Genomic DNA, 27270 nt, shown 5'->3' with positions numbered 1-27270 from the left:
TATTCCAGACATGGGAAGCTCTCACAGAGAAAGCGGATTTACTAAAGGTGCTTTTCCTTAGGGGAACTATACAGTCACCTCTCATGGCAGACCTTGTAGATCTGCTGCCATATGTTTGGGTTTTGGGTGTCAGTATTACAGGCAATAATATTTTATTCACTCTGTGATTGCTAAAATGAAGTATTAGTCTGCTCTTCACACCAACATTATTTAGATAATTACACAAGCTACACTTTTATTGTGTGGTTATTTAAGCCTCCTTATTTTAATGCACTTGTTTTAAGTCACAGTCAATATGTAAATATTGGGTATATGGATGAATGTAGAAAACACCTTGTATCATGTTGGAAGTGAATGTGTGTAGTCACATGAAAAAATATTACAGTTTACCATATAATACTACATTACTATCGAATTATGTGGTACACTGTAGAATACTATACTACACACTACTATCCCTCGATCATGTATAATTTTGTAGTATACTGTAGAATGCTATAGTAAATACTGCAGTAATGTCCGAAAACACTACAGTCCACAAAAACACTACCATTTTTAAACTATTGTAAATACTACAGTATTTCATATACCCTGCCCGTTCCCCTCAACCATATCCAAATTTGGCCACCCATAAGTGGGTATACATGGTAAGTATAGACCATATAGTGTGTTCCGTACATGTTATTCAAAAGAGCAGAAGCTCTTTATCTATCCATATCCTTCCCAGTCCTACCTACCTACAGGTTATGGAAAATGTGCTATTTTAGTTTCCTCAAGGAGAAAGCCTCCGCTTCTATGTCAAAGATAATAAAACCAAAAAACAATAGTGAATACTACATTAATGTCAGCAAAAACACTACTGTCACACCCTGGCCTTAGTATTCTTTGTTTTCTTTATTATTTTAGTTAGGTCAGGGTGTGACATGGGGAATGTATGTGTTTTTGTATTGTCTATGGGTTTTGTATGGGATATGGGTCAGTGTCTTGTCTAGGTGTTTGTATGTCTATGGCTGCCTAGATTGGTTCTCAATTAGAGGCAGCTGTGGTTCATTGTCTCTAATTGAGAGCCATATTTAAGGCAGTCATAGGCATTGGGGTTTTGTGGGTAACAGTCTATGTTGTACGTTTGTAGCTTGTGTGTGCACTTACGTTTATAGCTTCATGATCGTTTGTTGTTTTGTTTCGTTTTGTTATAGTGTTCGTTGCGTGTTTTTCCCTTCTCGAAATAAAAGAGAATGTATTTTGCACACGCTGCGCCTTGGTCCTCTCTCTCACCGATAGACGATCGTGACAGAATTACCCACCAGAATCGGACCAAGCGGTGTGTAAAGCAGCAACGGGAGCAGAGCATAGAGGATTCATGGACATGGGAGGAGATATTGGATGGAAAGGGACCTTGGGCACAACCGGGAGAATATCGCCTCCCTCGGGAAGAGCTGGAGGCAGCTAAAGCCGAGAGGAGGCGATATGAGGAGGCAGCACGGAAGCAAGGCTGGAAGCCCGCGAGTACAACCCAAAAATTTATTGGGGTTAGGGTTAGAGTTAGGGTTAAAAGGGAGTGTGGCGAAGTCAGGTAGGAGACCTGCGCCTACTCCCTGTACTTACGGTGGAGAGCGAGAGTACGGGCAGACACCGTGTTACGCAGTAGAGCGCAAGGTGTCTCCTGTACGTGTGAATAGCCCGGTGCGGTACATACCAGCTCCTCTATCGGCCGGGCTAGATTGAGGATTGAGCCAGGTGCCATGAAGCCGGTGGTCTCCAGTGCGTCTCCTCGGGCCGGCTTACATGGCACCAGCCTTACGCATGGTGTCCCCGGTTCGCCTACATAGCCCGGTGCGGGTTATTCCACCTCCTTGCACTGGTCAGGCGACGGGGAGCATACAACCAGGTAAGGTTGGACAGGCTCAGTGCTCAAGGGAGCCAGTACGCCTGCACGGTCCGGTATTTCCAGCGCCACCTCCCCGCCCCAGCCCAGTACCACCAGTGCCTACACCACGCACCAGGCTTCCTGTGCGTCTCCAGAGCCCTGTTCCTCCTCCACGCACTAGCCCTATGGTGCGTGTCTCCAGCCCATTACCACCAGTAGCTACACCACGCACCAAGCCTCCTGTGTGTCCCCAGAGTCCTGTGCGTCCTGTTGCTGCTCCCCGCACTAGCCCTGAGATGCGTGTACCCAGCCCGGTATCACCAGTGCCGGCACCACGCACTAGGCCTAATGTGCGTCTCCAGGGTCCAGTATGCCCTGTTCCTTCTCCCCGCACTAGCCTGAAGGTGCGTGTCCTTAGCCCGGTACCTCCAGTTCCGGCACCACGCACCAGGCATACAGTGTGCCTCAGCCGGCCAGAGCTGCCCGTCTGCCAAGCACCATCAGAGCTGCCCGTCTGTCCCGAGCCATCAGAGCTGCCCGTCTGTCCCGAGCCGCTAGAGCCGTCCGCCAGACAGGATCAGCCCGAGCCGTCCGCCAGACAGGATCAGCCCGAGCCTTCCGCCAGACAGGATCAGCCCGAGCCGTCCGCCAGACAGGATCAGCCCGAGCCGTCCGCCAGACAGGATCAGCCAGAGCCGTCCGCCAGCCATGAGCAGCCAGAGCCGTCCGCAAGCCATGAGCAGCCAGAGCCGTCCGCCAGCCATGAGCAGCCAGATCCGTCCGCCAGCCATGATCAGCCAGATCCGTCCGCCAGCCATGATCAGCCAGATCCGTCCGCCAGCCATGAGCAGCCAGACCCGTCCGCCAGCCATGAGCAGCCAGACCCGTCAGCCAGCCATGAGCAGCCAGATCCGTCAGCCAGCCATGAGCAGCCAGATCCGTCAGCCAGCCATGAGCAGCCAGATCCGTCAGCCAGCCATGAGCAGCCAGATCCGTCAGCCAGCCATGAGCTGCAGTCCCTCAGTCCGGAGCTGCCGTCCCTCAGTCCGGAGCTGCCGTCCCTCAGTCCGGAGCTACCCCTCCGTCCGGTGGCGCCCTCTGGGATGGTCTTCAGTCCGGGACTTGCTACAAGGGTCGCCGCTCCAGAGGCGCCACCAAAGTGGGTATTGACAATGGTGGAGTGGGGCCACGTCCCGCACCCGAGCCGTCGCCATAATAAGGCCCACCCCGGACCCTCCCCTTCAATGTCAGGTTGTGCGGCCAGAGTCCGCACCTTTGGGGGGGGGGGGGGGGGGTACTGTCACGCCCTGGCCTTAGTATTCTTTGTTTTCTTTATTATTTTAGTTAGGTCAGGGTGTGACATGGGGAATGTATGTGTTTTTGTATTGTCTAGGGGTTTTGTATGGGATATGGGTCAGTGTCTTGTCTAGGTGTTTGTATGTCTATGGCTGCCTAGATTGGTTCTCAATTAGAGGCAGCTGTGGTTCATTGTCTCTAATTGAGAGACATATTTAAGGCAGTCATAGGCATTGGGGTTTTACGGGTAATTGTCTATGTTGTACGTTTGTAGCTTGTGTGTGCACTTACGTTTATAGCTTCACGATCGCTTGTTTTGTTTCGTTTTGTTATAGTGTTCGTTGCGTGTTTTTCCCTTCTCGAAATAAAAGAGAATGTATTTTGCACACGCTGCGCCTTGGTCCTCTCTCTCACCCATAGACGATCGTGACAACTACAGTAAATACCACAGTATACTGCATTCTGCAAAAACACTACAGTAAATACTACAGTATATTGTATTCAGCAAAGACACTACAGTATATACTACAGTATACTAAAATCTGCTAAAACACCACATTAATTACAATAGTATATTTTACAGTTTACTTTTACTACAATATTTATACTATAGTTAACTATAAATTCTACAGAAAATACTAAAGTATTCACTGTAGTGTTTTCGCAAACGTTAGTCTATAGTAAAGTCTGCAAAAACACTACAGTGAATACTAGGGTATTTATAGCATAATATACTATAGTATTTTTTTGTGGGGTGTTTTTATACTGTAGCTGTCTTTATGAGGAAGAAGCAGGCCAGAAGAAACAGGCCAGTAGGCCCTTAAATGCTCTCACAGAACAAATGAATAATTCACTCTAAGACATGTAAAGAAAAATATGTTTATTTTCAATCTAGGAAGAGATGGTGCAAGGTGCATCTCAAAGGGGGATGGATGTTAGACAAAAATACACTTTATTTTCCAACAGGTATTTTTTTTACAATTTTTTATTGCCTTCTGGACAAGGAATTTTGTTGACCAAACACTGTACTGAGGATTTTCATGTACATGCTTTTTGTTAAGGAATCTCAATTTAACTTTAGACGTTCAAATTTTGTATGTTGGTCACATATCATGTTTAATATTTTTACATCGGTTTTTAAACTGAAATAATTTGAGTCGTAATAGACCATTTTATTTGATGAATATTACACACTTCAAATTTCATTTGGGCTCATAACATTTAATATTAAATATGAATTGTTGACTGTATTCAGAAGAAATGGGTCATCAATGACAGTATAAAATTGTTAATACAAAAAGGCATACGTGATTCACAAACAAGTAAAATACTAAAATACAATTGAGTCTGATGGAAATGTTGTATGATACAGTTATTTACTGACCATTACTGCGATTAAAATGAGATCACTGGAGAAAGAACTATTATTTCAAAACATTTAAATCATTTTGTTAAGGTTATATTTTTTTGCTACAATTAAATGATGGTTCTCAAAACTATCACAGGTTTAGTCACAGAGAGACAGAACGTTGTATTGACAATGTTCCACCTTTATTTTATTTTTTATATTTATAATAAGTGAGTGAGAGTATAATGCTCATGTTTGAACGGATAGATATGAACAATATCAAAAAGGTTTGAAGCTATATAGGGGTTTATTTTGAAATGAATGTTGCAAATGTAACTGCAGGGTCTTGTGACAATTCTCATAACAGATCACTAAAATAAAGGTGAAACTCAAGTGAAAAAAGAAGTTTCCATAAATCCACTGGGACTGACTGTGACGATCTTAGGCAATGTACAAATACTCTTAAAATGCTTCTTCCCTTTTCTCTTTCACTTTCTCACCTCCCTTTTAAGAACACATTATCCTTCCGGGAACATTTTGTACAGTATTTGGGCAGGGCCATAGTAACCATAAGGACGTACCTATGAACTACTATATCTACACTGCATGTTACATTTATATTTTAGTAATTTAGGTCTTATCCAGAGTGACTTACAGGAGCAATTAGAGTTAAGTGCCTTGCTTAAGGGCACGCCGAGAGATTTTTCACTTAGTCAGCTCAGGGATTCGAGCCAACGACCTTTCGGTTAATGGCCCAACGCTCGTTCAGCCTAGGTGGTACAGATGGCTACTCTACCAGCAGGTGTGAGTGGCTGGCGTCCGCCGCTAGCGCAGAGAAGGTTCATTCAGTTGCATCTCACAACAAATGGCGTCAGACAAGGCTACTGCCACAATAACGTAAGGATATTATCTTAATAGTTTGCTACCTAACATGTTACACGATTAGTTACACATTCAGTTTACTGTATTTTTGTTGAGTGAAAATGTTCCACAATCAACAGAAAGGTAGTTAACATAGAACATGTAGTTCTATGTCAAAATACTGCCCAAACTGACATCGCCAACAACAATATGATAAAAAATTACCAAGATAAAAAAACAACCCAACAGCAATATATACAGTGTATTTATATATATAAAACTCTTAATCATTATCATAGAAACCAAACCAGAATATTCCTAGTGCGGATATATAGAACAATGTAAACCTGGTTCTACCACTATCAAAGTTAGCAAATAAATGATAATAACCTAGACAGCACGCCAATCAGTATTTCCTCTCACAGAGAGTGCTCACATCATTGTTTCTACAATGGTGTGGGTGGGCTTGATCAGGATGTTGTCCCCATTGGGGTTCAGAGGCTGGGTAAGCTCGCTGCCCTTCACGCTGTACTCTTTTGGGCGAGAACTCGCACCTCCCTTTACTGGGGCCGCCACTGCCTTAATCCTCTGTGGGGTGTAGAGGAGAATGTCAAATGAGCCACATGGCATGAAAATAACGCAATGATAAAAAGGCCACTGTAGAAATCCTTGTACCATGCCACGTGACATGGTATACTGCATCATGTAGACGGCTTATATCATGTGTGCAATATAATACAAGTTACGCAATTGCATACTGCATGCCGTTACCACAATGCTGCACTCCCTTTCAGGCAGTGTTTGTATTCATACAACTAGAAGCTATCTAGCATCATTTTTTTGTGTTTGCGTACCTCTATAAGCGGTCCATCGGACTGGAGGACCTTGATGACCATTACCATGGGGATGCAGATCATGGAGGCGAGGGCCAGAGACCAGCCCAGGCCAATAGACCAGTCTGGGTACTCATACACCTTGTTATAGGTCAGGGGCTTGTACTTCACCAATGAGAAGATAAAGCAACCCTGGGAACAACAAGAAAAATGGTTTAGGACATGATCGCTTATTTCACGGTACGTCTTCACTCGGATCCAAGAGGTTCCTCATGTTTTCAAAACCACAGCACCACAGTGTTGGGCTGTTTAACACTTTATGACAGTGGAAGGCTGTGGAACACACATTAAGAGTGTTAGGCTGTTGAATACTCACCGCACAGAGGACGGGAGTGATAAAGGTCCAGCTCCATTTCATCCACGGGTTAGGTCGGTAGCCAATCATGTCTTCAATTGCATCATAGAAATTATCAGCGCCTGTCAATAATACAAAATAACATACTTGTTGTTAGCGACACACTCCTAGTCTCAAACGCAGCGAAGTCAACCATCATATGAGACCTGTGCATTTTCTCAAGGTAAAACAGGGTGACATCTCACTATCAACTATAAAACAGAATCAGTATCCAATCTCTAGACCACGAGAAGAGCTACAGTACAGGGTGTGACGCCATCATCGCCTCTATAAACACCCTCATCACCATGAAGTCATATGGCATGGACAATCTCGCTTTAGCTTACTGTTAACCGTTACAAAACAAGTATTTACAAAAGCAGCATGCTTGCTCTCTTAATAATGGCAACGTCCGTCACAGCGCTGTCAACAACACCTCTAGATAAGACACGTGGCCTGCTGTGCTCCTGTTCACCTCTTCCTTATAAAGGTGGCATTAGTTCTTAATTTGTCTTCAATAGAAGTCCATAGAAGCCAACGGGACATACGTGGAAGCCAATTGAAGTGTTTTACGATAAGCGTGAAAAGGAACAGCAAGGCTATTGTCATACTCCAAGCGAGGCCATAACCCATGCGTCGCTGCTGTTTTCCCCGTTATAAAACAGACTCATAACGTTTGTTCCTAAATGTGGGCTTAACACTTCATATGGCCAAAAAGGTACAAACTTACCATAAACCCAGGCTACAGCAATACATTCAAAGAATGCCACCCACAAAAGGCACACACCGCTGGCTGCATAGTAGTCGAAGAGTTGAAACACATACATGCCACCCTGAAAAGAACGAAGAAAGCGAAAGTTAGTTTCCTGAAAGACGGCGAGAGATGGGGTTGGTCATGGATAGGAAAAAGTGGTTGATTCATACGAATGCTGGCACTGGGCCAAATGAAAGGAGAGTTCAACAGGTGATGAGATGTCATTGAAGTAAAAGTGAAGTGCTAACTGGAAAATGACATTCCAAATTGTTCCATTCGTGATGCGAAACACACAGGATGTGCTATGAGAGCTCGGTAGTCGAATCCCCCCTATTTGGTTGCAAAAGTGTGACAACGGCAAAGCATGTGGAAAAAGTCATGTGTTATCTATTTTGTACACTAACCTGAATTGCAATGATAGAATCTCAAGGTCTTTCATATACTGTCAGGTTCATTATTATTGGCACCCTTGATAAAGACGAGCAAAAAATATAGTAATAAATAATACAAATATTGAGCTAAATTGTACAGTATGCACAATAAAATTGGAAAATAATATGATTTTATACTAATACAATTGCTCAGAGAAAGAGATTTGGTTCAACAAGTAAGATAGGGTTCAAAATGATTGGCACCCCTGTTTTCAATAATCTAGCACCCTCCCCTGCTAGGATAACAAACACTAATATAATTGCTTTATTACTTAAACAAAATCTCTTTCTCTGAGCAATTGTATTAGTGTATAATAATATTATTTTCCCATTTTGTTTAAGCATACAACATAACTAGGTATTTGAATTATTTATTTTACACAGTATTTTCTGTTCATCTTTATCAAGGGTGACAATAATTATGAACCTGTTGCTGTAGGTGAACTTACTTTCATTGCAATGGTCCCAGAAATTATAGTATGTCAAGGACTAATACAATAATTGTAAGGTAAGAACAACCTGTAGTGCATAAAGTTACACTGAAGTGCTGTTAGTCTACTTACTTTTGTTACCATGGTAAGTCCCAGAAGATAGCTTATGCAACACATCACAGCTATAAAGATCTCACGGCGGTAACCGATCCTTAGGACTGATGGATACAGATCCACCAGGGAGGTGATCTGTCCTTCCACTTCGACAAACTGGGGAGACATAAAGAAAGCCATTAACCATAGTGTCCTACCAGAACGCTGATGGCCATTACCATTGTAATTGTTATTGCTTTTAGGCCTTCTGAATGCTAAATACATGATAAAGTAACAGCCTACACTCAGTTGGCCAGTTTATTAGGTACACCACCCCGTTCACGAAAATGGTTATCTTCTACAGACAGTGAGCCACAGGACCGGGGCTTTCTATATAAAGCAGGCAGACAGGCATCGAGCCATTCAGTTACTGTTCGATTGAACATTGGAATGGGCAACTTTGAGCGTGGTATCATCATCGGTGCCAGGCACGCTGGTTCCAGTGTCTCAGAAATGGCCAGTCTCCTGGGCTTTTCACCCACGACAGTGTCTAGGGTTTACAGAGAACGGTGCGTCAAACGAAAAACATCCAGTCAGCGGCAGTCCTGTGGGCGAAAACAGCTTGTTGATGAGAGGTCAAAGGAGAATGGCTAGAATTGTGCAAGCGGGACAAAAACAGGCCAATAACAGCGCAGTACAACAGTGGTGTGCAGAACATCAACTCAGAACGCACAACTCATCAGTCCTTGTCACGGATGGGCTGTTGCAGCAGACGACCACACCGGGTTCCACTCCTATCAGCGAAAAAAAAGAAGCTGCAACTACAGTGGACAATTGAGGAGTGGAAAAACATTGCCTGGTTCGACGAATCCTGGTTCCTGTTGCATCTTGCTGATGGCAGAAGAGTCCAGAGTCCGTGGCCCCATCCTGCCTGGTGTCAATGGTGTGGGGAATGTTTCCCTGGCACAGGTTAGGTCCCTTGACACCAATTGAGTAACGTTTCCATGCCCTGAAGAATTCAGGCTGTTCTCTGTTCTGTAGGCACAGTGGAGTCCAAACCGGTACTAGATGGGTGTACCTAATGAACTGTCAATCGAGCACATACTATATGAGCATGTACACAGGTTCCAAATACGGAAAAATGCCTGAAATGTGGGACCAAAGTTTGCCTCCATACATGGACTTTCTCCTCCTCCTCAAATCACTGATTAGACTAAAGAATCACTGCTGTCTCTGTTGTGCAACAATGAGACATTTTATACAAGGCTCCTCTTGGGAACACTGGCTGGGCCTCCAATTGGCTATTTCATGCAAAACAACGTCTCTCTCTCTCTCTCTCTCTTCTTCACGGAAACCCTCTCCTTTTCGGGCTTATCCAGTTATAATGCCATTGGCTGAATAATTTATAGGCATTGCTGTTGTTGTCGTGGAAATGTATCTGGAGTCACACTTCTCTGATTTAGTGAAATAAACCGTGTTATTTAGCATACACTGAAAGTGTTTTTCTCTCCACATCCTATAACAAGACCTCTCCTCATAACTATGGCATGTACATAAGAGCCATGAAACAATACTGTATTCAGCACCACTAATCTGTGTAAAATGTGTGGTCAAGAATGATGCCCACTCACTCTCCCACTGATCTGCTTGCCAATGGAAATAACCGTACTTGAAGCATAAGTATTTGGTGTTTGGCTGAGATGTCATTGGCCATGAGGAGGACCGAGTTAGCAGAAAGTAAAATTACACTTGGAAGCAGGAAATGTGATAGTGAGAGAACCCCACTGATGCCTCCCTGGCCTCGCCTCCGTTCGTCTTAGTCAACACCTCGGGAGTCTGGCCTGCAATGGACACCTCAAGAGAAAGCTATGAGACTAAACTGTTTGGTTCTATCTATTAAATTATTTCCAGAAACTGATTTATTACTGGTTCACATACTTCTACAAAAACGATTTACTATTTACGTTCAAGCCTTCAAGATGTAACAACTGTTTTGACATGGTTTAACTGTTTTCCACTCTGGGTTGCTTCTTGTCTGGATTTTGTATCTTATTATAAGTTCACTGTAATGTCCAGAGTTCTCAACTGTTTTCCCTATATGAACTGTAACTCAGTAAAATCTTTGAAATTGTTGCTTGTTGCATTTACATTTTTGTTCAGTATACTTTACACTACTGCATGTGTCCCGACTACCTATATATTTACATTGTAACGACATAGGCATAGTATAACCACAATGTAGATACACTAACTACATAGTGTAAGTACAGTGTAGATATATATTGTTGCAGGGTCGTTGAAACTAGAGACATGTACCAAGTACCGTATTACCAATAGAAGTGTATACTAGTTACTGCTTTAGTACTGACCTGACTGTCGAGGCCTAGTAGCAGAAGCATGATGAAGAATAGGATAGCCCAGAACGTGGGCATAGGCATCATGGACACAGCCTTAGGGTAAGCAATGAAGGCCAGGCCAGGACCTAGAGGTGTGAAGAGAGGGCAGGGGGGAGAGAAGGAGAAGAGAATGAACCAATCCATCTAATTTGAGCTTGGACGGTAATGAGGGGGGTAAAAACGTTAAACTAAACACATTCAAATGGTAATGTTGCATTTACAGTACTGGAAGAGACTAAGTGGTAAACCTTTCTGTATGCTTTAGGTTTGTCTTATGTAGGGACTGGATAGGTAGGTGGAGGAACTATCCATTAAGTATCTGCTACTGGTCATATGCTGTGTGTGACTCTAGCATCCTGCATTAGTTTACAGGCTAAACAAATATTGTCAAAGCAGGTAGAGGTTTGATCAAAAGCTATTTCAACAGGATTTCAAGGGCACTTGAACATATACGAAATGACAGCAAACTCAACAAACTATCATTAAATCTTGCCAAGTCCATCCAGGCAGAATAACACATGAACTTTTGCACAGATTTTTGTAATTATTATTCACTGTTATCAACAACAATTTACATTTAGTGTAACCTTTTTGCAAATATGACCTATTTTCGAAGTTAATCTTTTTCCAATAAATGTGCATGAATTATAGCATTTAAGAAAACTTTGATCAACCACTTATTTTCTTTCATTCCAATTGACATAAACATAGCTATAACAGTCGCAGCACAATAGAATTCTCTATTCGTAATAATTCAAGTAAAAGTACATGGAAACAGGTTCTCTCTAAACCAGGTTGTTGTTTAGCAACACTGAACTGAACAGAGCGGGCACGCTTAAAGAAGACGCATCTCCTTCGAAATCCACATGGAATATAATATCATGTTGGGCTAGCTAGATTCCACTTCAGGGATCCACAGCTCAATACAGTAAAGTACTTAACATACAGCTACATTACAATACTTAGCACATTTGTTTTCAACAACTATTTTTACTGGTGGTGAGCACTGGTTGTTATAACACAAATTATAACAATTACCAATTTTATTGGAACAGAATGCCCAAGATTTTCTTATTTTGGCTTACTGGACATTACAGCAACTCCTCTGGACAATTTCTTAATTGAATACATCCACACTTGCCACACTTGGGGTCAAAGGCACCAGCGCTAGCGTCCCCAGTGACGCTAGCGCTGGGGACGCGCTTTTTAAACACTAATATCATAAATAGATTTGAAACCCTAGATTGGCCCACCTGGTGCCTTTGAGCCCAGGTGGCTGTGGATGGTAGAGTACAGCTGTGATTATAAGTATGGTTGATTAGAGTGGCTCTTTATTTAACCCAGCGTTACATGGTTCAGCAGTAGCTCAGACACACGGCACAACACTCAACCAGGGCCAAATTCACTGTGGAAAACACATCGTACAAAAAGCAACACGTCTCTTTCTTTCAGGCCTTTATTCAAGGAGTGTGCAATTGCCGATAGCACTACATTTCAGCATTGTCGTTCATTGTCGTTTCAGCAGTGCCCACCATCACCGCTATGTTCACTGTTGACCTTTGACCCTCGTACCTGACTCTGCCACATCGGCAATGTCCACCCCTTGCTCTTGTGCCATGAAGCCCAGGACGGAAAATATTGCGAAGCCAGACACAAAACTGGTACCGCTGTTCAGGCCTCCCAACAGCAAACAGTCCCTATGTCACACATATATCATGGAGGATGTTAATTTACACAGACGGAACCGAAGTTCCCATTTTTTTCTTAACCAACCGCCTTTGACACGAGTTGATCTCACTCCTACTACAGCCGTCCCCCGTCCCCATGACAACGAAACTCACCTGTAGCAGTTGTATTTGTACTTGTTGTAGCTCCCCAGTGACGTCATAGCCCCCAGACAGATGGCGTAAGAGAAGAATATCTGGGTTCCCGCGTCGATCCACACCTGAGGCAGCAACAGCAACAACATGACGCCAGTCTGTTCAGTTCACCATTCATCATACACTTCCGGTCACTTGGTTGGCAACCTTTTTCATCTTTGCTGGGACATAATTGGGTTAGATTAACCTAATGTGATGAGATTTGACATTTAATTTGATTAAGCATTTTATTACTTCTTTTTCTATCTCCGTTTAATTGAATGCAAAACGAACTAAGCTTCTGAGTCTAAGACAAATAGCTACTTGATGAAACATGTTGCGATCGCAAATACAATTTGGGGGGGGAAAAAAAGGAACATTTCCATCAAAACTGAACACTCTATTGTTATAACATCGGAAATCAAAAAGAACACGTGGGATGCCATGCTGCAAATCGAAATTATCCAACAAAAGTAACTCTTAGCTTTTGGCTCAGAGAATGTAATAAAAAACAATCCAAAAGCACATGATGTTGCAAAATGATTGTCATGGAACTTTTTCAGGTTCGCTAGGCATAGCTAGTCACGTCAATCCAGAGGAGGGAGCTAATTGAACTATGTCATAAACCTGGAAGATTGGCGAGTTCTAGCGGCTTTTTGCATTGTGAACACATGTTCTCTCAATTATAGTATCACTAATAAGTCAACCAGACCTAAGACCTAACAACGGCTGTGGACTGGTTCCTTTTCCGCCGTCTAGATGACTTTGCGATGTAGCGATATCAGTAAGAGGTCCTGATAGACGTGTAAGTAAACAGATAGGCATTGATGTGGCATAAGGTCATTAGGGGTGGGCGGAGGGGACTGTACGGAGACAGTAAAGATGGGTAGAGGGGTGGGGATTAGGATACTGGGTTCTCGCTCCTACCTCTGGGTCCTGTAGGCGGGTCAGGTTGGGGTAGAGATAGAATTTGATCCCTTCGGATGCCCCTGGCAGAGTCACTCCACGCACCAGCAGCACGATAAGCATGACGAAAGGGAAAGTTGCTGTGATGTACACCACCTAGAAAAAACAGATACAGAGAGGTAGAGACATATTAGCTGATGTCCAGTTTCCATGATGCAATGGGACAGAGATAGTTCCATCTGCTGATGTAAAGGTTCCGTAATGGAATGGATCTTGGAGAGGATGCTTTAGGTAGAAGTTGCCCCCAACTACAGATCTACTATCCCCCATCAATAAGGTGATGAGAAAATATCTGCTCCTCAGTCTGTGGTTAGTTTAGGGGTAACTTCTACCCACTCCGTAGGGCAGCCTTAACGACAACAAAAAAACACACGTGGTTCATATGATTTTCACAGTCAGACATGGTTTTCGGACACGTGTGAAGATACTAATGTACATTTTTCACACAGTTTTCCCTCATTACATTTTTTGTGACATTTATTTTTTCTCATGTTTCTTTTCACCACTTCCAGCTATATCTGGTGTCCCATCCAGGGACCAACCAGTATTGACCCAGCTTAGCTACAAAAGCAAACCAGCAGTGGGATGCAAGGCGCTATGTTGCTGGAATGAATGGGCCAAAAAGTTGCAACTGGAAAAAAGGCAGCCAAAGCAAAGGCCAAGGTAAAAGAAAAGAGGGATGTGTTTTATTTAATTATGTTATATATTTTTTTTAATCACTAAAGATAATTTTTTTTTGCATCCATTTACAATTAATTTCTTTGCAATATTTTGTTTTACTGTCAATACTGTTGGGTTTGTTTTGCTTTCAATATCATTTTTGTTTTCTAAGAATACTAAGAATTTTGTTCTTCACTTCAGAAGTTTTGGTTGATATTTACATTTTACATTTAAGTCATTTAGCAGACGCTCTTATCCAGAGCGACTTACAAATTGAAAAGTTAATACATATTCATCCTGGTCCCCCTGTGGGAATTGAACCCTGGTCACCCCGTGGGAATTGAACCCACAACCCTGGCGTTGCAAGCGCCATGCTCTACCAACTGAGCCACACGGGACCACATGGTTCAAAAGTAACTTGCTCACTAGAGAACTGCACCAAATCCTTAATTGAAACATTAACAATGTGTTATCCCCACCACAGTTTCAGTAAAAAGCTGAGGGATGGGGCTGGAGAAATACAAACACGCTCAAATCCATAAACTATGCTATATATGCAAGGACTGACTATCCATGATATGAAAATGATCGTTTTAACCATGTTTTTAGGCTATACAGTGTTTTTATGTGCTGGTTTGTGAGAGTCTCCGATTTTCATAGATAGCTTTTAATAATTTGTAGCTCAAACCATTCGGATACTACAGAAATGTTTGTAAAGAAGACCTGGCTCCCGGGTCCCTTCAGGTTCCACACTTGTTTCACAAACACCACTCTCTCTCAGCCCCTGTTAATCACACTGATTCAGGAGAAATAGACTAATCCAATGGTACAACCCAGACGTCTGTAGGTCAAAACACAATGCTTGAAAGGGGTTAGTCCATATTGCGCCAGCTTCGCGGTGGGACTCATTGGGGGGCAGTAACCTTCATTCAGCCGAACTATGTAACCATTTGAACGTAATCCATTAACCTGTCCACCCAAAAATGATTCTGTCCACTTATCAAATCTCCCTTTTTTGGGTGTGTGCATAAACACTCTTTTTAGAGACTGCAAACAAGTCTGATAACAACCACAGCAAGCTTCTACAAACCTTCCCAGTGGACTTGACTCCCTTCCAGATGCAGAAAAAGCAGACAATCCATACTGCCAGGAGACACAGGGCTAGGTCCCACTTTAGGGGGCCGATGTCGTCGATCCCAGAAGAGATGCTCAGCACGTTACGTCTTAGGAGGGAGGGAACAGACAGGATACAGGTCAATTACGGTCTTTGGGGAGAGGCTCTGATGGAACTGTAAGTCTATGTAGACCCCTGCATGGTGCAGTAAAGTATAGTACATTTTTTTCGTTTTTGTTAAAGTAGGGGAAGTGTGACATCTCATAATTCCTGTGGGTCCTGACCAAGGTTTCATGCCAACCGCGGTAACATCAAAGCAGTGAAAAGCAAATAGACAGACGATTTGATGATGGGGAAATAATGTATCTGGTGAGGTTAAGCTTTCACAAACCCCCCTCTGCTCTAGCTCCGCCTGAATGTGCTGTGCCCTGAGAGAATATTAAGAGATGACAGTATGTTATTTTCATTCTATGTGTTATATTTCTGTGGGATATTCTACCTCATCAGTGTCTGGCCCATGGATGTGGTAGAAAGTAGATATAATCTAAGCTGTTGGATTTTGTGTGGACCAAATGTAAGTGAGCATTATTTTACACTGAACTGGGATTTGAAGTTAAGTGATTGTGTCTCCCCAAGAGGACACATATTGGCAGTACTTTTAAAAGGAAAGGAAAACGATATTATCCATTGATCCAAATATAGTGCAGTGAAAGATCCAATTTAAAGATATAATGAACCTCATGACTGAACAGGGAGTTTATTCAAGTTCAGTGTGCTTTCTGCTCTGGAAATGTAGCCAATCCAAACATATGTTTACTGCAAACAAGGAAGAGGTACAGTATCTGTAGTGTTCATGTTGTCTGTTTTATTTGAGTTTGTTTTTGACCTTGTATATGTGGACAGAATGTGTGTGTGTGTTTATGTGTGTGTGTGTGTGTGTGTGTGTGTGGTTGCATGTGTGTATATTGATTTGTGTATGCTTGTGTGTAGGCTTTTCTGCTTTTCTCTGTGTGTGTTTGTCTGCGTGTATGTCAGAACAGAGTTATCCCAGCTGTTGGACAGTGAGTACTCACTCCCAGAACTCAGTGACGGGGGAGGTGAAGTTGGTGATGTTGGCAGCCAGCATCAGGGTCTTGTTCTTGCGGAATGTGTCCTCCACACACCGGGCTGTGTTCCATGGCTGATTGCATTTGGCCCATGGCAGCTCTGGCTGAAAGCACTGGAATAGGTAGTAGAGTCCCCAGGCTAGAATCACTATGTAGTAGATGTTCAGGAGAGAGACGATCACAATGGAGGCGTATCCAATACCTACAGAGAAGAGAAAAAATGTAGTCCCTAGCAATACAATGTCATAGGGGCGACAGTACGTGACACTAAATCCCCTTGTAAACGCCAAAATGTAAAGCCAACATTGGAGCTGAAGCACTTCAGTGAACACTGACCTAGTGCCTTTTGAGGAGATTTATATATAACCAATGGAAACAAATCTACTGACTCAGATGGTTCACAACTCAGCTCGCTCCTTTTTCAAAGAGAGGATGTTTCCCTGGCTTGAGTGTACTAACTACAATTATAATGACCTTAGTGTTTGTATGTTATTTTTAGATATGACATTGGTCCCCACCTAGATACAGAAATCCCCTGTACTCTTCCACTCCTCTGAACTATTATTAGACTGTTGTCACCTCCGGTAACCCCCTCTCTCCCGCCTCTTCCCCCTTTCCTCCCTTCTCAGCCCCCACATTCCACAGACAAACTGTTAGACAAATGAATCCATGGTTGTGTGTGTGGTGGGTGAGGCAGGCCTTCTGAATGTGTAAAAAAAGACTAAGAGGGATAGTGGAAGCCACCTATAGGCCACCGGTGGGAGTCTGTCTCTCTGTAGTCTGTGTGTGCGCGTGTGCGGACTTGTGACTGTGTGTGCGTGCGCACACGTGCATGTTTGTGCCAGTTCACACACCCTGCCAGTCAGACAGACAGCTGCCTCAGCACTCCTTGATTATTCAAGCTCATCAACAGCCGCTAAAGATCGGCTGCACTCCCAGCCCTTGTCTTCAGCTGTCTCTTTCTACCAGTCCCTCCCGGCTTCATGGAATACCAGCTCATGGCTGGGAGCCTTCACTAGAGTGTTAAAACATCTGAAGGGGGTCTATTGCTGCTTTGTTATGTTCAGCTGTCTCACTACTTACTGGTCTGCATGATAGAACTGGTCTTCCTATAGTATATTACAGTGAAAATCTATGGCAGGACCCTGACTGAGAAGGAGATACGTTTTTGGGCCATAACTTGACACCAGGACTGCAATAACAACATCATGCTAATGTCTGTTCATCAGACCCACACAGATCCCATCGATAGGTCATTTACGGAGTGCTCACTCTTCTCTACTCCATGGTAACACAGAACTCAGCATTCCTTTACACACCCAAGGCTGAAAATATGTGGTGTGTATGTATTTACCTGCCAAAAATAGGCCAGTCTCAATGTTTGGTGAGTGTTCAATGTTTGGTGTTTGACGACGTCCAGTCTCTAATGTAGATTAGGCAATCCTCAATTAGCCTGGTCCCAGATCAGTAGGTTTATGTGCTTCAGTCAAATCCTCGTGAAGACAAAAGCATAGTCAGAGAAATTGGCTGAGGCACATCCAGATCTGGGACTAGGCTACTCCTTGTGCTATTCTGAATAATGTATTTTACACATCACAGAGCCGGCTAATGAATGAAGTAAGTCTGGTCCAATTACCTATTGGAACCCAGCGAGGGACACCTCAGTAGAACACAATGTCTGTACACGAAGGCAAGCAACCCATAGACAGACAGCACTATCAGTGCTGCTGGATGTTGTTAGTGAGTTATGCAAGAGCAGTCAGAACAACAATGCCAACCACAGGCTGGGTATTGTCACTGGATGTAGTTTTTCTTAAGCAGGATGTGAAGAACATCAAGGCTAGATCAAGGGCTGGCAACATCATTTTCATTTTAGATTTTTTTCTACGATGCGAGGGACACCTCAACATCACTAAGCAGGCACGGAGTAGGCTTGGCACAGAGCAGGCCCCGCCTAAGCAACGCTAATGGAAACTCTGCAGTGTTTAGGCTCTTCACTAATTCCTCTACAGTACCTTCCACCTACAGTACATCACACCATGCCCAAGTAGGCTTACACCGTGTCCTCTTCCCTGCCTACCTTCCCTGGTGATGACTGGTCTAAGGGCAATATGGGAGAATGGTATTGGGACAATAGGAAGTGTGGTGAATCACCGGTGAAGATGGGGCAGAGTTTTTCCCAGCAGGTGATGCCTCCCTCAGAGGTATACTGGCCCAGAGCCACCTCCAGGAAGAACACCGGCAGGCCTCCACCAAACAGGAAGATGGTGTAGGGGATGAGAAACGCACCTGAGTGGAGGAGAGAAAGAGAGACAGTTAATCTACAGGGTCTACAGTATGTGCCTACCCACAGCCATTTCACAAATCAAAATCCTGTAATTGCTGTCCCCGAGTTGAGTTCTTTGAAGGTTGCTGGGAAAAAAATATCTAACTTGATTGACCGCCCATTTTAATAAGACCTGTTTCTATGGAGAAAGGGCCCATGTTCATTTGAATGCCTACCTCCACCATTCTTATAGCAGAGGTACGGGAAGCGCCACACGTTCCCTAAACCGACAAAGCCTCCGGCCACGGACAAGATAAAGTCTAACTTGCTGGCCCACTTCTCCCTCTGGATGGGCTTGCCCTCTGCCTCATCCTCCGGTCGAGTGCCTGGGCTCTTCCCTGGCGAAGGCTTCAGTGTGTCCTTGTGGAAATCTTTCAGACTTTGTAGCTTCTCTTTCTGTGCCATTCTATAGAGGTTGAGAGTAGAGAGGACGAGGGGAAGGAAAAAGAGAGGAGAAAGAGAAAAAAATTGCGAAAGAGTTAGAGTTAGAGAAGGAGAAAGCGAGAGCGAGACGAACAGGAAGAGGGCAAGAAGGGGGAGATAGAGAGAGACTTGAGCCGGATAAGGCAGAGATAGGACGGCGCATTAGCATGATAAGGGTGTCTCATGTGCTGTATAGTTAGCCATGGTGTGGTACAGTTATTCAGCTATAAGAACTGCAACAGGAGTTACTGTATGGCTACTACCTCGGCACAGTCCTTTTTAAATTACTTCACTTTGGATATTGTGTTCAATCTTGCATTGAAAATCCCTCTGGGTTGGACTAGATAACTTATGGTAAAATCTTTTTACTTGATGGTATTACTCACTTGCGCACAGTTATGCTGTACAACTATCATTTCTATGTGCATAATATAACATATTTAATAACATCTTGATTATGTATTATTTTTTATACTTTAAGGGAAAGTTTTGAACATGATATACTGTATGCCTTTCAGACCGAGCATAAAAATAAAAATAATCTTAAATAACACTGACAAACTCATGATATCCACCATAGATATATATCCCGAATCACATTCAAATAATTTGCCTAATGCTTAGAGCAGTTGGACTAACGTAGTCCAAATTTACAGAAGAAGATATCCCTGTGTTTTCCGAAAGCTTGGTTTGGTTCCAGGAAGATCCCACAGCTTAAGTTCACTGAATGTTTATATTGTAAACATCCTTTCCAAGAAAGACAAGATTTGTCATTAGCGTCTTAGGTATGCCGTTTCCCTGCCTGTGCCAAAGGGCTGTAAAACACCCAACCCATGGCAGGGCAGAAGGTAAGGAATTGCTTGGACATGTTAAGACACAAATTGATGGAATATAATACTACTTACTGCTGGAATATAATTTATAGCGCTGTATAAAACAGGAAGAATGAAAAAAGCTGCTATGATTAATTGTGAGGCTGATATACCAGTGTACCGGGGTAAGGTTTCCTCTCCTTTTGAGGCTGTCCCACACTGAAGTGCAGTTGGCAGAAACAGAAACAAAGGCTTCCCCTTTACTCTCGCTGGCTCCAATGGAAATCTGTTATAGGGTATTGCGTTGCTAACCAAAGCCTACGAGTCGGTCGACTATGTGCTTGGTTTCCAAAAATATTCACAGAAGAATAGCTGGAGAACAAATGATTCTCCAATGAGTAAATGTTTCTCTTTTAGCCACTGAAAGTGACAGTATTATTCAAAGTTGATTTATAGTTGGACAATACAATTACATATTGTCAACAATTACAACAAGTACATATTACCAGAACAATCTATCCAAACTACACTCAGTTGAAAGGCAGCTATAAATCTTCAAAAAGGTATCTTCATTCACCATGTCACATGACTAACACTCCATACAGGAACATCATGTAGCAACTGTACAGGCAGAGTGAGAAACAGAACAGATACGCTTTTAAACTACTCTACACACCTTGTAGTTATTCACAGACAACTACCACATTATGAAAATGCTATGCAAAGCTGGAAACATTGACCAGTGACCAATATGTGCTTCTGTTTTGGAGTCTAACAAAAAAGGGAACTTGTCTTGCAGTGTAAAATAACTGCTTATTATTTTGTTCAATTGTTAAAAGGATGCTAGAGCTACAACAACACAGCCCCTCATTACTCAATCCATCTACTCTTTTTTTCCTCTGCGTCGCTCAGGACTCATTCTGCACTGTACTATTCTAGGTTCTCTCTGTTATACATGACAAGTCAACATGAACCGCCGTCCACTCGCAAACCTTATTACATAACTGGATCAGCTCTCTCTCTCTCTCTCTCTCTCTCTCTCTTCTCTCTCTCTCTCTCTCTCGTCTCTCCTCTCTCTCTCTCTCTCTCTCTCTCTCTCTCTCTCTCCTCTCTCTCTCTCTCTCTCTCTCTCTCTCTCTCTCTTCTCTCTCTCTCTCTCTCTCTCTCTCTCTCTCTCTCTCTCTCTCTCTCCTCTCTCTCTCTCTCTCTCTCTCTCTACTCTCATCTCTCTCTCTCTCTCTCTCTCCTCTCTCTCTCTCTCTCTCTCTCTCTCTCTCTCTCTCTCTCTCTCTCTCTCTCTCTCTCTCTCTCTCTCTCTCTCTGTCCCTTTGTCTCTCTGTCTCTCTGTCTCTCTGTGCTTTCACCTGCTGGGTGCTGGGAGGCTGTCTGCCGTTGGGTAAGACTTAAGGCAAACCGTCCTTGGGATGGCTAAGTGGCCCACCCAGGAACCCATGACCAGATATTCTCAAGCCCTTCTAAAAACACTACACTGTCATTATCTGTAAACACAGCGTTGGAAACATGTCCAACTTAGCATCCAATAGTCAGTCAAACACAAAGAAAGATCCCGTAAAAAGGTAAACAGACAGAAAGAACCGAATGCAATCCATAGTCTTTGTGAATTTCAATTCCTATTTTCACACTCACAAACATCAACAAAGACATTTCAAATGTTTTCATTCGAGGGTTTTTAAGTACTTACATGAAATTGCTTATTCAGTTGAAACAAAAAAGCAGCCAACAAAACACCTTAATAATCACTTGACATAAATATTAAGGTAAGGCTATTTTCTAATTCCAGTCGAGTAATTCCAAGGACTTACATTTCCTTCATGGTGTGGCTATGTGTAGTGTGCTTCTCTCTCAGCTGTCTACATTCCTCTGTACTGAACGCCTTTATGCCAACACAGCTCACAAGAAGTGGAGTTGACAGCGAGGCCCGCCCCTCAGATAAAGACAATTAAATCCTATGTGGAGATTGGGCACTGCCTCATAGCCGCGGACCAACTATCCAGATACTGACTCGGGACTGTAAATTTCCACTTCCCACTTCCACCCCCCCCACACACACACACACTCCTCTGGGGCTGAGGGACTGGGGCTGAATGCTTTGCCCTGCATGTGTTACAGGCACCTCTTCTTCGTGTAACTGAAACAGATGACAGGGTAGGGTGGCAAGGGAGGGAGGGGGTAGGGCGGGAGGGGAAATCAGCAGCATGGAGGGGAAATCAAGCCTCATGGGACAGCTTCTGGACAGGAGAAAGGACCCCTCTTAAATCATTATGTGGGTGAGAGGTGGTGGGTGGACAGGGACCGAAGGGACTGACGACTGGCTTGGCTGACCATGTTACTGTCTTATTGTCCCACACCCACATAGCAGCATCGGAATGTGGGACGCTTCCCATTATAACCCCTTATGACTATGTGTCATTTCACATCACAGCAAAGACTTCCAAACATCTCGAAGGGAACTATTTGTGAATATAAATAAAGTGTTGTTAATGGGCATCCGGATATAACCAGGGAAGTGTCTATGTGTGTCTGTGGTGTATTTGGAAGCCTTCTGCTCCATTCAGACATAACTTGTGCCGCGTTATCTCTGAAACTTAAACCAGGTACAGTGTGCTGTATAACGTTGCCTAATAGCGGGATAGGTGCTGTATTTGACCCTGTTCTGTTAAGACACAATATACTCATCAAGGATGTCACGTGTACAAAAGCTGGCATGGTAGTGGCAATTAAATACAGTCTTAAACTTGACTCCAGGATTTGCGCAATCCCTTTGACAAGAGGACAGAGCTTGGCTATTGGCAGGCTTTTGCACACACAGAAGTAGTCACCTCACATGATATTTGCAGAAGAAACATACTGTGATTGAGTTGCGTGGAGATTTGTCTTGTGTTCCATTACAAATTGGCAGACAACAGAGGAGTAGGGAGGGAACTTTGATAGTCAAGTCAGCGTCAAGTCAAGCCAAATTTAGATATGAAACAGTAGACCCCTAACTTTACCTGATATCATTCGAGGATGAAGGAAATGTTGGGGCGCATATCTGAGAATAGATTTAGTTTATTCCACAGTGTCAGAAGTTAATATTAAACTGCATTGTTGTCTCAGACTGTTGACTTGCTGAGATAGAAGCATCAAAGACAGAATCAGAGAGTGTAAAGCTCAAACGAATTTAAAAACATCATGACTTGCTCAGGCAGTACAGTGACTTCAGAAAGTACTCATACAACTTGACTTATTTCACATGTTGTTGTGTTACAGCCTGAATTTCAAATGGATTAAATGAATAGTTTTTCTCACCCATCTACACACAATATGCCATAATGACAGTGAAAACATGTGTTTGGAAATTTTAGCAAATGTATTGAAAATGAAATAAAGAATTGTCTAATTTACATAAGTATTCACACCCCTGAGTCAATATTTAGTAGAAGCACCTTTGGCAGCGATTACAGCTCTTAGTCTCTCTGGGTAAGTCCCTAAGAGCTTTCCACACCCGGATTATTATTTTTGAAAATTCTTCAAGCTCTGTCAAATTGGTTGTTGTTCATTTCTAGCCTACCATTTTCAGGTCTTGCCATAGATTTACAAGTAGATTGAAGTCAAAACTATAACTTGGCCACTGGGGAGCATTCACTGTCTTATGGTAAGCAACTCCAGTGTAGATCGGGCCTTGTTTAAGGTTATTGTCCTGCTGAAAGTGTCTGGTGGAATGTAGACTGAACTAGATTTTTTTCTAGGATTTCGCCTGTGCTCCTTTCCGTTTCTTTTTAATCCTGAAAAACTCCCCAGTCTTTAATGAATACAAGCATACCCATAACATGATGCAGCAACCACTATGCTTGGAAAGTTGCACCTGAGTAATGTGTTGTAGAAGGGCCAATCAATGGATATTACAAGCAATGGACAGTATAGGCTAGAGGTGTGCAAAATGCAATAATATGCAAATGAGCCACAAATGCATATGGTTGTAAGAGTTGTGGAAGTGGCTGTCTCACTGACCTAGACCAACTTGGACTGATCCCATGGCCCACTTCAATGACTATCAATCATCAAATCATTGGAATGCGAAACCAAAAAATCTGTAAATTATGTTAATCTGATTATTTGATTTCATATGCAAATCAAAACATGAAGAATAACCCATTTATCATTTTCTGTGTGTTCAGGAAGCCGAATATTACTTGTCCAAAACATACGGTGCACGGGTTGAACCAGAACCGATAATCGAAAACAAAACATTTGAATAATCAAATCATTATTCAGTTTCTCTTTATTCAATATTTCCTTTAGACGTTGAAAACAAAAAGCTAACTGTTTACTCGTTTAAAAAAATCTTGTAATCTAATAGGATGCGTCTTACTTTTCCCAACTTTTCCCCAAAACTTTTCCCACGCCCCTTATTCAGAGGGGCGTTCCACAACGCAGCTGTAACGATTGTCTAGTTCCTCCTCCTCCTCAGACGAGGAGAGGAGAGAGGGATCGGAAGACCAATTTGCAGCGAGGTATGATGACATAATGAATTTTATTTACAAGACGAAACTAAACACACGAAAAACACTTGATAATTAACAAAACAACAAACGAACGTAGACTGACCTAAAACATGTGAACTTACATATAACGAAGAACACACGAACAGGTACACGACTACAAACCAACGATACAGTCCCGTGTGGTAACATAATACGGACACAGGAGACAACCACCCACACCAAACAATGTGAAACAACCTCCCTATGTATGTCTCTCAATCAGAGGAAAACGAAAACACCTGCCTCTGATTGAGAGCCATACAAGGTCAATTAACCCTGACACTTAACAAGGAACAAACACAGAGAATGCCCACCCAGCTCACGTCCTGACCAACAAAACAAAGCTATACAAAAGGAAAACAAGGTCAGGAACGTGACAGCAGCGCTCCCCAAGTCCGGAAGTGAATATCAAAAGAGCAAGAAATTTCAGTCACTGATTAATTACATTTGGCCTTGTATTTCAAGATTGAGAAACATAATAACAATGTCGTGGACCGAGCTAGCCATTAACTTCCCTTAAAGCTCAAAGACAGAATCAATGGTTGTAGCATAGCGTATTTGACTGAATGATTAGCTAATAAATATTTGAGTATTTATTATGAATAATAAGTATAGGCTTTTACCTGATAATTGACTACTAATGATAATGTCACAACTTCAAATACCAAGCTAGTAATGTAAAGTAGCCTAGGTTAACTTAGCTGACCTTCAATTGAGGGAATTCAGCAGAGTTCTCTGAGAGAATTTCATTGAAATTACGTGGAAATTTATGTTTTTGGTATTTATGTTGAATTTGTGTGTGAACCTCTAAATATGCAAAACAAAATATGGAGAGTGAGATATGGTGTCACGCCCTGATCTGTTTCACCTGTCTTTGTGATTGTCTCCACCCCCCTCCAGGTGTCGCCCATCTTCCCCATTATCCCTTATGTATTTATACCTGTGTTCTCTGTTTGTCTGTAGCCAGTTCATCTTGTTTCATCAAGCCTACCAGTGGTTTTCCCTCTGCTACTGTTCTCTCGATTGTTCCTGTTTTCTAGTTTTCCTGGTTAGGACCTCTCTGCTCGGCCCTGACCCTGAGCCTGCCTGCCGTCCTGTTCCTTTGCCTCACTACTCTGGATTACCGACATCTGCCTGACCTGACCCTGAGCCTGCCCGCCGTCCTGTACCTTTTCCCCACTACTCTGGATTATCGACCCCTGCCTGCCTTGACCTGTCGTTTGCCTGCCCCTGTTGCTGTAATAAACATTGTTACTTTGACACAGTCTGCATTTGGGTCTTACCTGAAACGTGATATGTGGAGCCATTAGAAACCCGTCTCCATGATGATTCAGAAATCATTTATCTTTGTTCGATGAATGAGGCTACTTTCTCCAGAATTCTGCCCCCTCAGCCAGGGCAATGTTTTCAAAGAAACACATGTTCTATTGAGAACTGTCTGGGACTCGCTGTTTCCCTGTTTGCTACTCAAAGATATTTGACTTATTAAGTCATACACTAAATTCACTAAAAGACATTTATCTCAAAGATATTATCAAATATATTATCAGTACTAGCCATGGTAGAGATTGTAATAAAACAATATATAGAAAAGCAATAAAATACAACAATTGTTAAATAAATAATCTACAACTACACTAAACCATTCTAGACAGGGAATGTTGGAAAATAATTATTTTTAGACTTTCCATTTATAGTATTTCATGAATTGATAAAACGGCATTAGAAGAAAGGATAATTAGAGAAATAATATAATCTTCAAAGTTAAGGAACTGGAACACAAAAAGTACTCAATCAACATTGTAGAGATGAAACACAGAGGACATAGAAGGCACAGTATGTTGGGTATGAGCGGATGTATTGTGATGGAAGGTGGGCTGTGTGCTTTTGTGTTTGGAAAAGTGTGGAGTTAAGTGAGTGAAAGGATAGGGGTTGCAAATCCCAGAGCCCATGTGTGTTTGTGAGCAGGGGTTGTGAGAGAGAACTTTCAATTTTGTTCAGATATGGGATGTACATTTTATTTATTTACTGTTCTATCATAATGGAATGGTCCCTATCCCTATACTCTAGATACCTACCTGAGTGACCTATACACTAAGGAGAAGTCCTTATCTATTTTATGGGCCTACTGTAAGTAGCCTATACGCAGCCAAATCAGAAAGATGAACCCGTTTTTGATCAATTTTGCAAATGTGTTCAGAGACCTACTAAAGCAGCACCCCCCCCTCAAGATTCTGAGCCTGCCTGGCAGGGTTGGTCCTACAAAGCCAAAGCCCCCTGATGGGAGAGCATAATATACAAGGAAATTATCAAAGCTGCTAATGAGATTCTTGACTACCTTGTACCTAGCCGGTGGGGATTCTGGTGGGGTGCCCCCACCCAGGTAGTGGCAGTGCTGGCAACACTAGCTGCAGTAACCCATGGGGAGGGGGTCACACTCGGACATTCAGAGAGGGGGTATATTATTGTGGCCCCGGTGGCACAAAATCATCAAAGGTCTGACTGCACAGAGATGCTTGGGAATATGGTCACAACGGGGGACCAGCGTGTGTGTGTTTCAGGGGAAGGGAGTGTATCTGATCTCCATCACCTAGGACTTGACAATGTTTAATCAAATCTCCACATTTTTTGCCATTTTTTTTCTCAATATTTTGCATTCTTTCTCGCATTCATTATTTCTTCTGCGTCTGTATATGCATTCGTAAATCAAGTTCTTTCTTGAGTTGGGCTCAGTATCCCACAACAGTTGCTAGGGA

At 42.8% G+C, this 27270-nt stretch overlaps 1 protein-coding gene across 2 annotated transcripts; it reads right to left on the bottom strand.

Annotated features, from left to right (window-relative positions):
• Positions 1-4028: 4028 nt before the first annotated feature.
• Positions 4029-22038, bottom strand: LOC129830454 (sodium- and chloride-dependent taurine transporter-like). Of its 2 annotated transcripts, none has more exons than XM_055893031.1 (14): positions 21673-22038; positions 18912-19141; positions 18564-18698; positions 16377-16611; positions 15280-15412; positions 13491-13625; positions 12546-12649; positions 12277-12401; positions 10678-10790; positions 8348-8485; positions 7330-7432; positions 6582-6682; positions 6227-6397; positions 4029-5960 (listed from the first exon to the last, which is right to left on the bottom strand). In XM_055893031.1, the coding sequence occupies exons 2-14, from the start codon at positions 19138-19140 to the stop codon at positions 5805-5807; spliced, it is 1878 nt and encodes a 625-aa protein (XP_055749006.1). In that variant the 5' UTR covers position 19141; positions 21673-22038; the 3' UTR covers positions 4029-5804. The 2 variants fall into 2 exon arrangements, with proteins under 2 accessions (XP_055749006.1, XP_055749005.1); XM_055893030.1 differs by having other exon boundaries at positions 21794-22038.
• Positions 22039-27270: the final 5232 nt, after the last annotated feature.

Source organism: Salvelinus fontinalis, chromosome 31 (assembly GCF_029448725.1).
Source record: "Salvelinus fontinalis isolate EN_2023a chromosome 31, ASM2944872v1, whole genome shotgun sequence".
Classification (NCBI taxonomy): Eukaryota; Metazoa; Chordata; class Actinopteri; order Salmoniformes; family Salmonidae; genus Salvelinus; species Salvelinus fontinalis.
The sequence above is the reverse complement of the archived record's forward strand: the minus strand, read 5'-3'. Positions and strand labels throughout refer to the sequence as shown.